The sequence below is a fragment of the Hippoglossus stenolepis genome, chromosome 14 (genome assembly GCF_022539355.2).
Source record: "Hippoglossus stenolepis isolate QCI-W04-F060 chromosome 14, HSTE1.2, whole genome shotgun sequence".
In the NCBI taxonomy this organism is placed as follows: domain Eukaryota; kingdom Metazoa; phylum Chordata; class Actinopteri; order Pleuronectiformes; family Pleuronectidae; genus Hippoglossus; species Hippoglossus stenolepis.
In genome coordinates this window covers 5,760,381-5,775,706 of record NC_061496.1, presented here as the reverse complement: position 1 = coordinate 5,775,706, position 15,326 = coordinate 5,760,381, and the positions used below count along the sequence as shown (strand labels likewise).

At 42.7% G+C, this 15,326-nt stretch overlaps 1 protein-coding gene and 1 long non-coding RNA gene across 3 annotated transcripts in view; both read left to right on the top strand.

Moving 5' to 3' along the window:
• Nucleotides 1–10,098, top strand: part of syde2 (synapse defective 1, Rho GTPase, homolog 2 (C. elegans)) — a 47,291-nt gene extending 37,193 nt beyond the window's left edge. Inside the window, exons 6-9 of one of the 2 annotated variants that reach the window (XM_035176167.2) lie at nt 1,057–1,238; nt 1,862–2,093; nt 5,218–5,273; nt 6,263–6,397. In XM_035176167.2, the coding sequence (XP_035032058.1) occupies nt 1,057–1,238; nt 1,862–2,093; nt 5,218–5,231 (428 nt within the window). In that variant the 3' untranslated portion in view covers nt 5,232–5,273; nt 6,263–6,397. Of the gene's footprint in view, nt 1–1,056; nt 1,239–1,861; nt 2,094–5,217; nt 5,274–6,262 lie in introns of both variants that reach the window. The other variant, XM_035176166.2, reaches the window with a different exon arrangement.
• Nucleotides 10,099–12,990: 2,892 nt separating this feature from the next.
• On the top strand, nt 12,991–14,598 carry LOC118121096. The gene is made up of 2 exons (XR_004698274.2): nt 12,991–13,177; nt 13,915–14,598. It is a non-coding gene; the product is annotated as an uncharacterized LOC118121096 (long non-coding RNA).
• Nucleotides 14,599–15,326: the final 728 nt, after the last annotated feature.

Sequence of the window (15,326 nt, the reverse complement as noted above, 5' to 3'; positions counted from 1 at the left end):
AGTCTGGAGCAAAACCAATATTGCTGATTACACAGCCCCCAGCCCTGTCTGAAAACTGATCTATCTTCACTCAGAGGGAAACGAGAGCAGACACTCCACCACAAAGAGCTGTCACTCTGCCAAGAGCCTTTTTATTTCCCTATTTATTCTCCTCTTTGCCTTTGATGAAAAGACATGCCAGCGATATTTGAGGGGCTTAGTGGAGACAGACAGCGTGGGTTTCATGTTTTCCCGTAGCTTTTGTCTGAACCGTGGGTGTGACAGGTCACAGGTGTGAATGCGCCGTCACAGACACCCGAACACCTCTGGCTGCGGGAATCACGCCCGACTCCAATCGGGCATCACAGCCGACGCCACAGGACCGACCACGGAAATAATGGCGCCTCAATCTGCGGCCAGGAGAGTTCACCGGGTTCACCGGGTTCAATTGTTCAAAAAAGAGGGGAAAAATAAGTTTTTGTTCTTTAGTGACTTAATAGTAAAGATAAATTGTTGGCGATTTGTCAGGATTTACAGCTGTTAGCACATTTCAGTTTAAACATATAAAATGTCTAAAGACAACTTGACCTATGTTCTATATTTTGTCGACTTGTGCAGTTACATTATTCAAAATGTTTCCGACAAACTCTGATATAACGGGAAGTTTCCTTTTGTTGCCTTTTAATCGCGTCGTATCCGCTTTAGCCTCGACTTCGTTCGTCTCTGCTGTAAGTTACGCAACAAACGATGGATGATGAAGGAAAATACACTGCTAGCCACTGTTTGCGTTGTTTTTCGCCAAAATGGATCACGATTATTCATTTGCTGCAGAACGTGAATGAAACTTAAATACATTCATCCAGGTATCAGGTAGATTTTCATCTGCAGTGGTGGTGAAGACATCAACTCCCATGATCCCACGCTGCTTCACAACGTCCTCAAACTAGGTCTTTTGTTATTGTCTTGATTGAGAGACCCCTAGTGGCCGAAGTAACACGTTGATCTGAGTGCAGTAAACAATTAATGACATATTTTGATAATAAATAACACTATTCTCTGTTGTCTCCTTCTCCTCAGGCGTTCTGAAGGACTACCTGCGAGAGCTCCCCTACCCTCTGATCACCAAGCAGCTGTACGAGGCCGTGTTAGAGGCCATGGCCACGAGGCCGCTGCGCATCGGGCCGGGGGGCTGCGAGAACGACCAGGCCGACTCGGAGCACACCGTCAGCCTGCTGGAGAACCTGCCGGAGGTGGAGAGGGTGAGCAAGATAAACTGTTTATCTCTCCCCCCCCCCCCTGCTGCAGCTGTAGTGAACAGTGTCACATAAGTGGCGGTGAAAGGGATAATTGTGGCATCGATAATGATGGTTATGATGTTCAGATTACTGCTGTTAAATCTCCATTACGTCGGCTTTTACACTGGGTGATATTAGTGGTGGCTCAGTGAATGCATGACTGTACCGATGTGTTTCTATCTTTTCACCTTCAAATAAGTATTATCAGATTAATGATAAATGGCACAAAGTCTCACATGGATGATACATGACTGCCTTTTAACCCTTAGGTCACCAGGATGTCCCAAATGCTTCTTTTCCATAAACACACATTTTAAAGGGGAAATATTCTGCTCATATTCAGGTTCATCATTATAATTTGTTTTCATGCTTTAATGTTCAGAAAAAACATGACTTTCCTCAAACTGTCCATTGCTGCAGCTCCTCTTTTCAGCCTCTGTCGGAAACACTTGGTCTTAGCTCCTGTCTCTTTAAGGCCCCCCTTAAATAATCAAGATTTCTCCTTCAAATAACAAGTTGAAGTAGATTTTACAGTGCAGCTCTTCAGCTGTTAACACGTCTTGTTTGTCTGTGTGTGTTTAAATCAGGTGAGCCTGCGGAAGCTCCTCAACCACCTGAAGCTGGTGGCGTCGCACCAGGACGTGAACAAGATGACGTGTCAGAACCTGGCGGTGTGTTTCGGCCCAGTGCTGCTCAGCCAGCGCCAGGAGGCGTCGTGCCACACCAACCGAATCTTCATCGACTCCGAGGAGCTGGCGAGCGCTCTGCACTTCAAGAAGCACATCGAGGTCCTGCACTACCTGCTGCAGCTGTGGCCAGGTGATTCCACTTTCAAGTTCTACCCATAGACTTTATAGAAGTGGACGACACGGGTGCGCTCCAAAAGGGAAGCCCTGGTGGCTGGCTGCAGTATAGGTCATAAACCCTGCCTCCTCCATGTAAGGGGATGGGACCATGACATAAAAAGTACACGTTACATACAAGGTGTGTCATTTTAGGTATTTTTTATCTCTAAGATGTATGTATAAGTGCTCTTTTTGTTCTGGTAAGTTTAGTTATAGTTAGTTAATTGATGCTATGGATATTCGTTGTCCATCTTTATTAACAGTCTATAGTTCTACCAGGTATCACGGCTCTAGTTTACAGTCAGATTATGTATCTGCACCATACATGAAAGTCTTAAGCCCGAGGTTCTCGTACAAATCATCCCCAGCTCTGTGGTTCAGCTCTACAAAGCTCGGTTAAAGGGCCGGGCTGCTTTGATCGTTGAGGTTATCCACCCCTGGCACAAGTGCAGCTGATAGACATTCACCACCATCTGTCGGCTCCCCAGAGATGAAACTCTCCACAGAGTGCTTCATGATGCCAGACCGAGCCAATCACAGCCACTGAGTCCTAACGTAAACCAAACTCTCGAGGCGTGGCCCCTCCTCCAGTCTGAAGATAAATCACCAGCCGAGGACAGTCACCCACACAGGTCATCTGTCTGCCTGCACAGCCGCTCAGTGCCGGCTGCAGCTGTCTGCTCAGCGTGAGATATGAAGGAATCCGAAGATTATTCACGAGGGAGCGGAGAGTTATGAAAGAGCTGCAGGCGAACGTGTGGAAATTTGCCCCGGTCACAGCGACTAGTTTCAAATGTTCTCAACTTACAGGTTAAATTTTGTGTATTTAGTTCTCACGCTGTCTCTGATCAAGTGTGTGATTTGCTGCTTTGGTGCAGTTAACATCTCAGCTGCTGCAGAATGTTGATCAAAATACTATAACATTGATCTAACAGCTATTAACATTTAAAAATAACATTATAAAATCAGGACAATGCTTCGCCCTGTAGCTGTCGGCCTGCTCTAACCTACGATTGAGTATTGGTGTCATGTTGAAGAAAACAAATCGAGAATAAAGTTGTAATTATAAGTATCAGACAGATCTTGTGATATTCCTCCCTCTAAAATTACAACTTATTTGAGTCGTTATCACGAGTTAATGTTAAGACTCTATTCTTGTGAAATTACAACTACTCGTAAAATTATGATTTTCTTTTTGTAATATTTTATTACTTTATTACTTTAAACTTAAAACTTCTCCTCATAGTATCACAACTTTATTGTCGGGAAAAAAAACTTCAACATGGCCCTAATATTCTACTATACTAACCTTGTTTAAAATAATTAATTGTCCTCTGGGTTATTACAATTTTATAAACATTGAGGTTATGAGAGTTTCAAACATGCACAGTCATCAGTTTAAAACTCAGTTTGCGGTAATATGACATCACGTCGCACAGACTTTGTCGGTGAAAGATCTAAATCCTCAGAGCTCTTCACTGTGACCTGCAGCTTTAAGCAGATCTGCTGAGTGATGAGACGAACTGACTCTGCGTCTGGTCTCGTCTCTGAATGTAACCGCATCCTCCGACTTCCACATTGAACCGATTTCTGTGATTCACCGCTGAGGTTCGAGCACCGTCCACCCTCCTGTACGGGAAGACGGGAGAAAGTTGTAGTTTTATTTCCTTTACTCTAAGCTCCCGTCTGCTGATGTCATGCAGCCGTCCTGCCTCCAGTGACCTGTAATAACCTTGACAGAGCCTCCTGCCCAGGTTCAGGCCTCTGTGTGCACCGTCAGTGACGTCTCCAGTCTGTCCGCTTCCCCGGCTCAGAGCGTAGGACGCCCGGACTATAATTAAAGACATTCCAGACTTAACCTTAGCCCCTGAAGCTTCACCCTAACATTTCACAACCATAATGGGATATTTTCAGCCGCCTCTTCACGCCTCACACACGCACAGGCTTACACGCATGTTTGTGCATATATCGTAGTGAGGACACTCATTGGCATAATGCATTTCCTAGCCCCTTACCCTTAACCATCAAAACTAAAGCCCTAACCCTAAAACCAGGTCTTAACCCTCAAACAGTCCATTAAAAGTGGGTCAGAAAGTGAAGGCCGCCAAAAATGTCCTCACTTTGTAGATTATAGGTGGTCCTCACGAAGATATCTGTACAAGTACACACACACACACACCCTCTCCGATGCATTGTTGCTCAGGTCCCCAGTTTGCATCTTTGAGCAAGTGCAGGGACGTCTGAAGACTTAAAGACTGACGCTCTGTACAGGAAGTGTGAGAGCGCATGAGTGTGTGTTGTGACTTGAGTGTGAATTATTCAGTGTAACAAGTGTATGTGTGAGCAGATGGTTTCATAGACAGACTGACAGAGATAAGAGGAGAATGTGTGTTTGAGGTGTGTGAGGACATTAGCTTCTCCTTATTGTGCTCGTGTGCAGGAAGAACACTTTGAAAATAGAATGACACTCATAGAGCTTATAACTCCACCAAGGCTTAACAGTCTCCTCGTGAAAACACATCTACATTCACTAGATCCTGACTTTTATGTGGATCTGCACCAACTCACACACACTCAGAGATCAGTCCCCTAAATACCCCTCATCCTTTTCATAAAGCATTAAAAGCTGCTGATGAACAGGTGGAGGTGAAGATCAGCACAGAATGTACATTTTTAACTCGCATCGTTTCTAACTGCTTCCCGTCTTCTGTCTTCTCTGCTGACAGCTGATAATTTAATCGTGTCAGTGAATCACGTCTGAAGTGAAATAACACGCTGTCTCTTAAAGGAGGATAATTCCTGTTTGTTTTAGGTGATAATTGCCTGAGTCTTTAGCCTCAGGAGTTGCAGAGCATGCAACCGCTGCTCATAAACACGCTGCTGATGAATGAACCGGAGTCGACGTGGATCATAATTCATCGTTATTTCTTTTGTAAAGAATGTGATGCTGGAAAAGCTGTTAGTCAAAAATGCGTCTGGGGGAAATAATCGTCGAGTTCCTCTGTTGTAATTTACAGAGACAAAATGAACTTCTGCTTTGTTTGATGTTGTATCTCTGACTTATTCTTACTTTGTTTTTTTGTTCCTTTCTAATCCAGTAAGGGAGAACTAGCGGTGTCAACCAGTGTAGGTTCACAGAGATAAAGAGAGACAGGTAACCGGCCTGGTTGTGTTGGAGTGTTCAGTGTGTTTTTGGCACGGTCAGATCATCCTTTCATAATCGGTCAACACGGTTCGGTCCATTTTTTTAAAGCTTTGGTTGAGTCCAGCGGTTGATAACAAACAGTAGGCGTCTGGCAGCGGTGTGTTGGAGTGACTTCAGCATGTGTTTGACTTTGAGCACGGCATGTTCACATCTGGATTAGATATCAGAACAGGTGTCATATAATGAGGGTTCTCAGAACTTCCTGAGTTCACTACAGTGAAAGAGAAATGTTTGAAATGTTTTTACATGTAAACTATAAGTCGTACGTTTGATTTTTCTTTTTAGGGCCACATTGAAGAAGAAAAAAATCAAGAGATTTCAAGAAAAATGTTGTGATATTACACGAATAAAGAAAATATAGAAAATAGCCATAACATTTTGAGTAAATATTATTTTAGGAAATAACCAGCAGCCAAAGGAAAACCGGGTCAAGATGTCCCTGAGATTCTTTCTTCAGAATAGACACAGTTTCATGCACAACCTTGTGGAGCTGATTGTATTTTATTTTTGAAAACTGGACTAAAGTATAACTAACAAGATGTTCCACAGTCTGACAGTCCTCAACGAGATCAGTTATAAAACTACTTACGACAAAAAAAAATAGTCCCTACGAAAATTGTAGTGGTAGAAATATAAGAGACAAACATCTCAAAGTGTTTGCAAATAAAATGTAAAGTATCTGCATGGCCAGAAATCACTTTGTTAAGAAAGTGTGGTTTTATTCTCTTTTGTAATTTGGGTAAAATTATAAATGAATATTACATCATTTTGGGGAAAGTTCTTTCCAAAGTAGAAAACGTTGTTTTACCATAAACGTTTGAGTGGTTCAGTGTTTGAATCTTTCCCAAACTTTTGAAATGTTCCTTTAAGGATTTTCTTTACTGTACATCTGATTAACTCCGTCTGTCTCTTGTCTCTGTTCCTCTCTGCTCCTCCAGTTGTTGACCCACATGGCGAGTCCTCCTATCAACCCCTGGCGTCATCAGACCGCCTCTCGGCTCCTCCTCTGCGGCGGAGGAGAGAGCGCCCCCAGGTCCTGAACCTCTCTGAGGCGGAGATGGCGGGTGTTCTTCGGCCCAAACCGGGGCGTCTGGACAGCCCGAGCAACCGCTACGCCGGTGACTGGAGCCGCTGCGGCGAGAGCTACTTCCCCTCTGAAACGCTGCTGCCTCCCAGCAAAGAGGAGGCGGACTATGATGATGTGCCCTCCGAGGATACGGAGGCAGCTGAGGAGGAGGAGGAGCAGGAGAAGCCTGAGGATGAAGAGGAAGATAAAGAACAGAAGGTCACACGCCCTGCAAGCGATCCGGCTGAGCAGGAGCCACCTCCTTTAGAGGATGTGGCAAAGGAGGTTGAAGAGGTGGACGAGGAGGAGGAGGAGGCGGAGGAGGAGAGTCACGTAGAGAGCGATAGTTCAGGCAACGGACAGCCATTAGAAGACGAGGAGGAAGAAGAGGTTCGGGTGTGCGACCACATCCTGCCCCCTCGGCTGCCCAGAGAGCACACGTACCAGGCCTACCTGAAGATCCAGGACATCAGCCCTGTGCTGAGCAACAGAGTGAACCTGAGGGACCTGCAGGAGAGCATCGACACGCTGATCGGAAACCTGGAGAGGGAGCTCAACAAGAACAAGCTCAACGTCGGATATTGACTCACACACACACACACACACACACACACACACACACTCTGTCAAAGCCTGACGAGGTTCGAGGAAGACCTTCTTTACCAATCAAGGTGCTTCAGGATAACGCCACACTGTTCCCATGGCGACCCCGTGAGGTCACCGTGGCAACGTGTCGTGCAGTGCTGCTGTAAAACCCTAAAGGATGAGATGAGAGGAAACGTGACAGGGCACTTCTGGCATTTGTACCCATAGACATTCCTAATGTGTTTGTTTTCCTTTGATTTTGTCGACCGTCTCACTTTGGGTTGTCATCGGTTTGTTTCAGTCCCGTTGTGTGTTCCATGTTGTTATTGTTGCTTCTCTTCTTATTAGAAGAACCCATTGACCCCTCAGGGGTTTAAAAGGTGCCTTAATTGTGCGAAGGTGGTACGTGGAGATGAAAGTCCACCCTGGAATAAAACGCATCCCCTCCTCTGATACAGGACAACATGTAGGATAGGTGTGAGGAGCTTTTACTTTGAAAACGCAGGTACAAATCTAGTCTAGGTACAATGGGGCTCTGCTCGTTCAAGGTTTTTATCAGTGATGAACACTAACTCAAGTTTCCAAAATTCTTGGCAGAATCTGAAGCGGCATTTGGACATTGGACACTTTAATATGAATTCACTGGCCGGAAAACTCTGGGAGACATTTGGCCTTTCGATTAATAATTCCAACATAATATGTAATGAAGTAATTCAATCATTTCAGAATCTGTGCAAGGCCCTTGTGTTATTTCTGGAAGCAGAGAGAAGGAATATCTTCTCATATTCTTATTGAACCTCACTGTTATTGACCAGAGCATTCGTCTCTCTGCTGAAAGGAAAAAAAACAAGATTCCTGGAAGTTTCAAGCTTCTAGTTTCATCCAGTTTATATCTTTTAATTTGACCATTTATTCAATGAGACACTCCAGGAATTAAAATGTGTTTTTCGATGAGTAAACCTAACTTCATGTGTAAAGTCAGAGTATCGCAGGAGGAGCTTGTGTTCGTTCTATTTCAGGGTGGATTTCTTATTTTTTAAGGCAGCAGAGAGCTTTTCTATTGAGGTATGAAACACTAAATGTTGTACAACAATAATGCACTTATGAGTTAGGCAGTAACGTAGATTGTCATTATAGATCATGCAGTAAAATATATTCTGTCTGTGGACTGAATGGAGAGAAACAGCTGCGACTGAAACCTCCTCTTAAACATGAATATGGAGGAAAATGGGTTGAAATGTTTTTTACTTTGTGCAAGTTTTCAATGTTTCGACACTGTTTAGATAAACACTTTTCAGAGTTGGGTACGAGATAATCTACGATCGGAGATAACGTTTGATCGGGCAACAAAACCAGAGAAAGGGTGTTTTATGTTGCATTGTATTCAGTTAAGGCTCAAAACTATAGTCCACATCCTCATTTTATAATTTGAAATAGCCCAGAAAACATTGCGACATCAACACTTAAGACTGGATAAGTTTTCAACTAGCGCTAAAAGTTTTGTAGGTCATTTGAAGCTAGCTTGCCAGCTCCAGCTAAAGACACGAGAGTTGTATTGATCTTATTTAAGAAATTCATGAAACGTCTTCTCACAGAAGGCATCGAAAGCTATTCCTTTTAAAAACCTTTTTGCTTCTCTCAGCTTTTGGCGAAACCGTGAAACAGAAACAGCTCAAATGTGAAGCACAATTTTTTCCGAGCGGCGGCAGAAGCCGTTAGCGACGGGGCTCAGTTGGTACAACTTTTAGCTAGCTGCCTAAATCGACTAAGGTTTGTTCTCAGCAATCCAGGGATTCAGAATGATCAGTATTTAACCTATATGTATATGTATATAATTATATAAATGTATTCGGAGTATATTATTTTTACAGCTTCTGTTTCGATGGCATATTTAAATACTTCCGATGACCTCGTAGTGTTGTAGCGATAGTCGCTTTTCCTCCCTTCGAGCTACCTGTACACATCTCAATGTGCTGGACTAATGGTACAACTTTAGCTGTAAAATATATGATAAAATCGTGCCCTTGCAGAAAAAGTGACATTGTTATTTTTGTTATATTGTGTATACATGTATATTTGACATTGTGTCTCTGGTGGACTAAGCTGTGTTCATGTTGTTGTTGTTTTTTTAAAGGTACTGAACGTTGCATGGTCAAAAGCTTTACTGACATAAACAAGGCTCCCTCTCATCTGCCTTTGTATTTGATATTTATGTGTAAAAAGACTATTTTGTAATGTATGCTCGTTTGTTCGTCTCCCTGTTTCTCAGATTGATCATGTCCTCGGTCCAGCTTTCTCTCCAGAGGACTTAAAGACAGACGTCGACTCGGTTAACTTTACGATTCTTGTCTTGATCAAATGTAGTCTGTGAAATGTCTGAAAATTGTGAAAACGCACAACTTTGAGTGTTGGTTTTGTCAAAAATATTCAGTGCACAATCACATGTGACAATCTCAACTTAAGGAAAACATTCCTATTCAGTCCCAACTCATCGCTACACAAAACATATTCATCCCAAATCATCTATAGGTGTAAAAACAAGAGTTAGTAAGTGAATTTGTTGTTCAGGTGGATATTTGGTGGGATGTTTGTGTCTTTGTTTACAACACACACGGTGTCTGTTCCCGCTCCCGCTGCTCTGCGGTGAAAGTGAGTTTCAGCAGAGATCTGTCCGCTCACACACATCACAAAACAACCAGGGCCTCACTTTATACGATAATTAGATTTCCAGATCTAAAAAGCTGCTTATGTAAAAAGATTCCAAAGACGTTTATGACTTTTTAAATTCTTACTGATACTTTAAACAAACATCAAAACCCTTATAATAGAGGTCTAAACTCAGCATGAAGCCTGTTTTAGGCAGCACAGTCCCACGTCCTGCAGGGAGCCACAACCTGGCACATGTAAGAGCAACATCCAGTTTCATTATCAATGAGTTCATCTCCGTCTTAACACGAATCAACATCAAACACCTGCATTCGTTTTCATGTTACATCGACCGGTCTTGTCCTCTTTGTCCTCTGGAGATAAAATACCACGTGGAAAGCATCGCTTAACAAAACAGAAACATCGCTTTGTGTTGATCCTGAGAAATGTATGGTCATAATAAAGTATATTATTTTACCTCTGCCTGTGGTCTCTGTTTTTTAAAACACTTATTTTATAACTTTTTTTTAAGGAGCAAATTGAAACTTTAAAAATATTTCCTGGAAATCCAAGTTTAAAGTTAAAGCCTGGTGAGGTTTGATTATATTTTTATGCATTATCTCGTAATCTGCATGTGGCTCAGCAGTCGCATCACTGCCGTTGAAATGACTCAACACTTTTGTCGCAGTTTCCTAAACACACTCTTTGTATTATCGGGTTCCAGTGGGAAAAGATGACCTCCACTACAGGAGTGTAGTATTTTGTGTTTTTGTGGATTCATCTCTTTGCTGTGGGAGCATTATAACTCAACCTCCGCCGCACAGAGATAAACAAGTCGGGGAATTGCCCTTGCCGGCTTGTGGGAATCTCCCAGAACGACTTTCAGCTTCAGGGACATTCCCAGGATGCAGCTGCATTTAGCCGTCTAGTAAAACCCATCGCTGGAAGGCTGCTTCTTTTTACTGTAGCTCCGGAAAAACCAACATTACCAGCAACACTCGCGAGATATGAGCCATTAACCTAAACTTAGAACAGCGTGCACCACAGGTGGACTCCAAAACAATTAGCTGTTAAATGCCACTGAAGCACTTCCAAATCATTCGGACCGGACAGTGGACACTGCGGCTCCAGCTGAGGTGATACACATCTCTGGCAGTTAGCATCAGAAGTCAGAGCAGACGCCGGCCTGTCAGCACAAAATGGTTTTCAGCCTCGTTTGATGTCACTACTGTTGATTCATATCATGTATTTTATGGCTGTTTTCACAGGGCATGAGGAAGCTTGAGGGAATAGAATGTACCTGAACGCACCGCGCGCCCTGTTAAACACCCCCTCAAACGTCAAAACCTCCCATAAACATTTAGATGGAATTTAAAACGTACAGAGCCACATATTTCAAACGGTTAGAAAATGTATATAATTTTAACCCACGGAGACAAACATTCCCGTCCGTCTGTCACACAGTCTAAATAGAAAATGATCCACTCAACCTGTGATATTTATTTCTGACTGAATCCGTCTGTAAACGTCTGGAATAAGGTTTTTATTTTTAGACTCAGTTTCTGACTCCAGTAAACGTCCATTGTTGCTAAAATCCCCCGTTCACGTTTGACTTGCAGAGCAGCTCCCTCGCTCCCAATGAAAGCAAACGTGAAATCCCATATGCAGACCGAGGTAGACATAGTAACGTCAAAGCCTGTTTGGACAGTCAGGGTCGCCACTTGATATCAGGCCGTCTGGCTGAGTGAACTGAGCTGAACTTTTGTTCATTTCTAATTTGGGAGAGAGAAGAGATATGGGCCTCTTTTAGGTAAACATCCTCGACAGCCACCTGCGTGTGAAACCAGACCTTTTCTCCCCTTCTTCTCTTAATCTGTGCCGACCTTTCACTCAGTATCAGGAGCGACCGGCTACCAACACAAACACGCTGCCCTCGGTTTCGGACTTTTTAATCATTTAATTAAAAACGAGCTGTTGTTGATATCACTCTAAGACTAACTGATGTATGAAGGTTTGGTTGAACAGTGTCTGAACTCAACTCGGCAGCAGTGGTTCATTTCCCAACTGAGCAATAACTCTTTCATATTACTTAAAGGTCCAGGTGAAAGATTTAGGTGAATGGCATCTACTGGCAGAAATTGAATATAAAATAATCCTAGTGCTTTTTATTTCATTCTCATACTAGTCTTTTATATTTGATTTTAACCCTAACCCTAAGATATATTTTTTTAAAGTATTTAGGGTCATGAATACTCTCAAAAAAGAAAAGATTATGCCTTAAACAGTGACTTTTTGAATTAAATAGAAAGTTTCCATGTAACTATTTTACATAAATTCAATGTAAAGGGTCACTTTTAATTAAAAAAAATGTATAATGTTAAACTTATACATTAAACACACAATTTATTTAATGAAATCACTCAAGTGTTTTGATTTGTTCACACTAACTCAACATGATACAAAACACTCCATTAATGTGACTCTTCACATTGAACTGAACGCTATAAAGTTACATGGAAATTTAAGATGTAATCGAAATACATAACGTCAATAATCATTTTCTTCGTAGTCTCCAGAGAAAACGGTTTCTCTTGCAAAAAGATGATTTTGCCGTTCAAACAGATTCAACACGTGATGACAACGTGGTTTTCATCCTTCACTCAGAACTCTGTGCTACAATCCACATGCACAAGGTCCAAATGACAGAGCCACACTCAGGGTTGTTAAGTCTTCTCCCATCTTTCACTGGTCGTGTTCCGAGAGGCACTGGTCGGTTCATGGTCTCCACTACATACTTCTCATTCACTCCTTACGAACATGGGAGAGCTAAGCTTTGGGTAATTGCTGGGAACCCTTACGCGCTGACCCTGGCCTCACATTCCATACATGCAGCGCCCTTCGATGTGAGGGCTATTAAACACATTTCACCGAGGTCCCAGCCTCTCTGCCGTGTTTTTTCGGGGGGTCTTTTGTTCCCCTGCGGTCCAGCCCCTGTACTTGGCAGCTCATCTGAGAGCCTCGGGGCAGATCTCTTGACGCTCCGCTGACAGATCAGCAGTGATGATGAGAGAGCAGACCAGAGGAGAAAGGTGGGGGGGGGGAGAAGATGAGGAGAGAGTGAGAGGTGAAAGTGAAGAATGGAGGGAGGGGGAGAAGACAGAGGAGCGGTGCTTCAGATCCTCGGGGGCCGGGGGCCTCACACAACGTCGGCCCTCTCCTCTGTCCCCCCTGCCCCGTCCCTCCTCCGCCTCCATTGCTCTGTCACTCAGGACTAGACTATTTCATTTTAATAAGGCTAATCCCTCCTGGAGGTAAGCTGCTCATCACCTCCCTCCCGCTGCTCCAGAGGAGAGCAATCTCCTTTCAGCGCGAGGACAGGATGAGGGCGAGGGCTCGCTCCGCTTCATGGGAGAGAAAAATGTGAAAGGTGAGACTGAGAAGAGGCCTTGACAGCAGCTGTGGCTCAGTGGGAAGACCTGGGTCCTCACAGGTTTGATAACCGTGCAGGTGGAACACCTTCGGTCCCGATTCATCCTCCAGCCTTTAACGTCACCAGGTGATAACTTTGTTCCGTGGACAGGAAGTGGAGTGATACAGTCGGTATTTGAGTGTGAGCTATTGCCTGCCTCCTGTCAGCAGACCACTCTCCAGCTGTCAGCGACAAAACTTAGTTCGCCTGCTGCTGGGGGGGGGTCTTCTTGATGCTGACTCCCTATAACGTCCATTAAATGAATAAGGATGATACAACTGTAGGATTAACATGAATCTAGAGCTAGCAGCAGCGAGTCGAAGGCTTTTATCATCATGTTATTGATGCCATAATGAAAAAGGAGCTGAATTTATCTTTAATTTTCTAAAAATGTCTCCAGTAAAATCACTTGAAACTTGTCGTACAGATAGTGGGGGGGGTCGTCCTGAACAAGAGCAAAGTGAAAATTCTTCATCTTCTTCATTTCTCATGAGTATAAAAAGATTTTACAAGCGATGGTTTTAAAGATTTTATTCTCTCCCTTTGTTTCTACTCTACTGTATATGCTAAGCTAACTAGCTGCTAACTGTAGCTTTACATTTAGAGATATGAGTGGATCAAATGTCTTCAAAATTTGAAGTCAATAAGCTGATTTCCCAAAATGTAATTTTCTTCCAGCAAAACAATCCACCATAGAAACTGAATTCAATCAATGGATTCACATGCACTGTGTCTGTGAAAGTCCTACAATCAAATAAACTTTATTTCATGGTAGTGATGTGTTTTTTTAATGATGTACTACTTTTATTTTCCATGGTCATAAGAAACAGGCCTGAGGAGTTTTTCCACATGTTCCCCTGATACACTGATGGCTGGGATGACAGATCCCATGATGGGCCCGCATCCTGCTCTGGATTCATGCTGAGATACTGTATGAAACACTTTTCAAAGCACAGCGATGACGGAGTGAAATCTCACCAGATGAACGTGAAATTCCTTTGGTTAAAAATATTGTGAATATTTCCCAAGTGATAAGCTTCTTTTTGAAGTGGCTGTAGAGCAGCAGTTGTTCATGCTGGCAGCCACAACAAGTTTGGAGCAGAAGATGTTCTTTGAAACATGAACAACAACAACAACTGATCTGCAGTCTTCATCAGTACATGGAGTTTGCTTTCTGAGTTAATGTTAACTGTTATTGTTTTTTTTAGGTGATTTGTTGTTGTACTTTCTTATTCGCTGTTGCTTTTTGTTTTTGTTTAGTGATTCACTGTTGTGATTTGCACTTCAAGGCCATCGTAGGTTTTACAGTAAATGATGTCTGAGATTTGACAGATAACAATCACATGTTATATTTACTTGATTTGTTTTTGCTGCTTGTCTTTGTGTTATCATAACCTCTTGTATTTGCCCTGACTTGTTTATATCCCCTTATTGCACAATTTAAAAAAATGAACATAAAATCTGCATTAAAAACATACAAACATAAAAAAAGATGCCAATCACACAAAGCCAAGTTTTGTCTCTGTTGCTGTTTACACGTTTATTAACTACTATTGAAATATGATCAATGTTCTACTAATATGAACATTTTAGTGAGTAGATTCCAGCGTCCACATTGAGACAGTCTTTGGGTTGAAGCTTCAGGGTCATTGGTTTTTATTTCCACCAGTCATCTGAGATCCAATTACTGGGTAATACCATCCATTTGCAGCGTCTTCACCAGTCTGGCCCGAGGATACAGTTTGAAATACCTGAAGAATCTGACCTTGGCAGGAAGTCTTTTCATTGCTTTTTAATTTGATGATATTTATCAGTCGTTGATGTTGAAGGATTCTTCAGATCCGCAGCACAAAAGTTAGTTTAAAACTTGAGTCAAAAGCCACAGAAACCTGTCACCAGTTACGATCCAGACAAATATCCTGAGTGGTTATTCACGATCATGGTGTTCTGTATTTTTTGCTTCCGTAAATTCTTTACACAAGTAAAATTCTTTCCTTGAAATATTCAGCATTACAACTGTATAAGATCTGTCAGTCACAAACAGATATTTGGAAATGCTCGGCCTCTCTGATTGGCTACAAGAACAACAACTGTGAATCAGGTTAAACTAATAAAAGGATTCCTATCTCATCAGCTTCTCTGTTTAGGTCAGCAACACAGTGACACCTCCTGCCATTAGCCATATTGCTATCTGCTGCCGAGCGGCTGTCTAATCGATTGGACGACCTCGTCACCT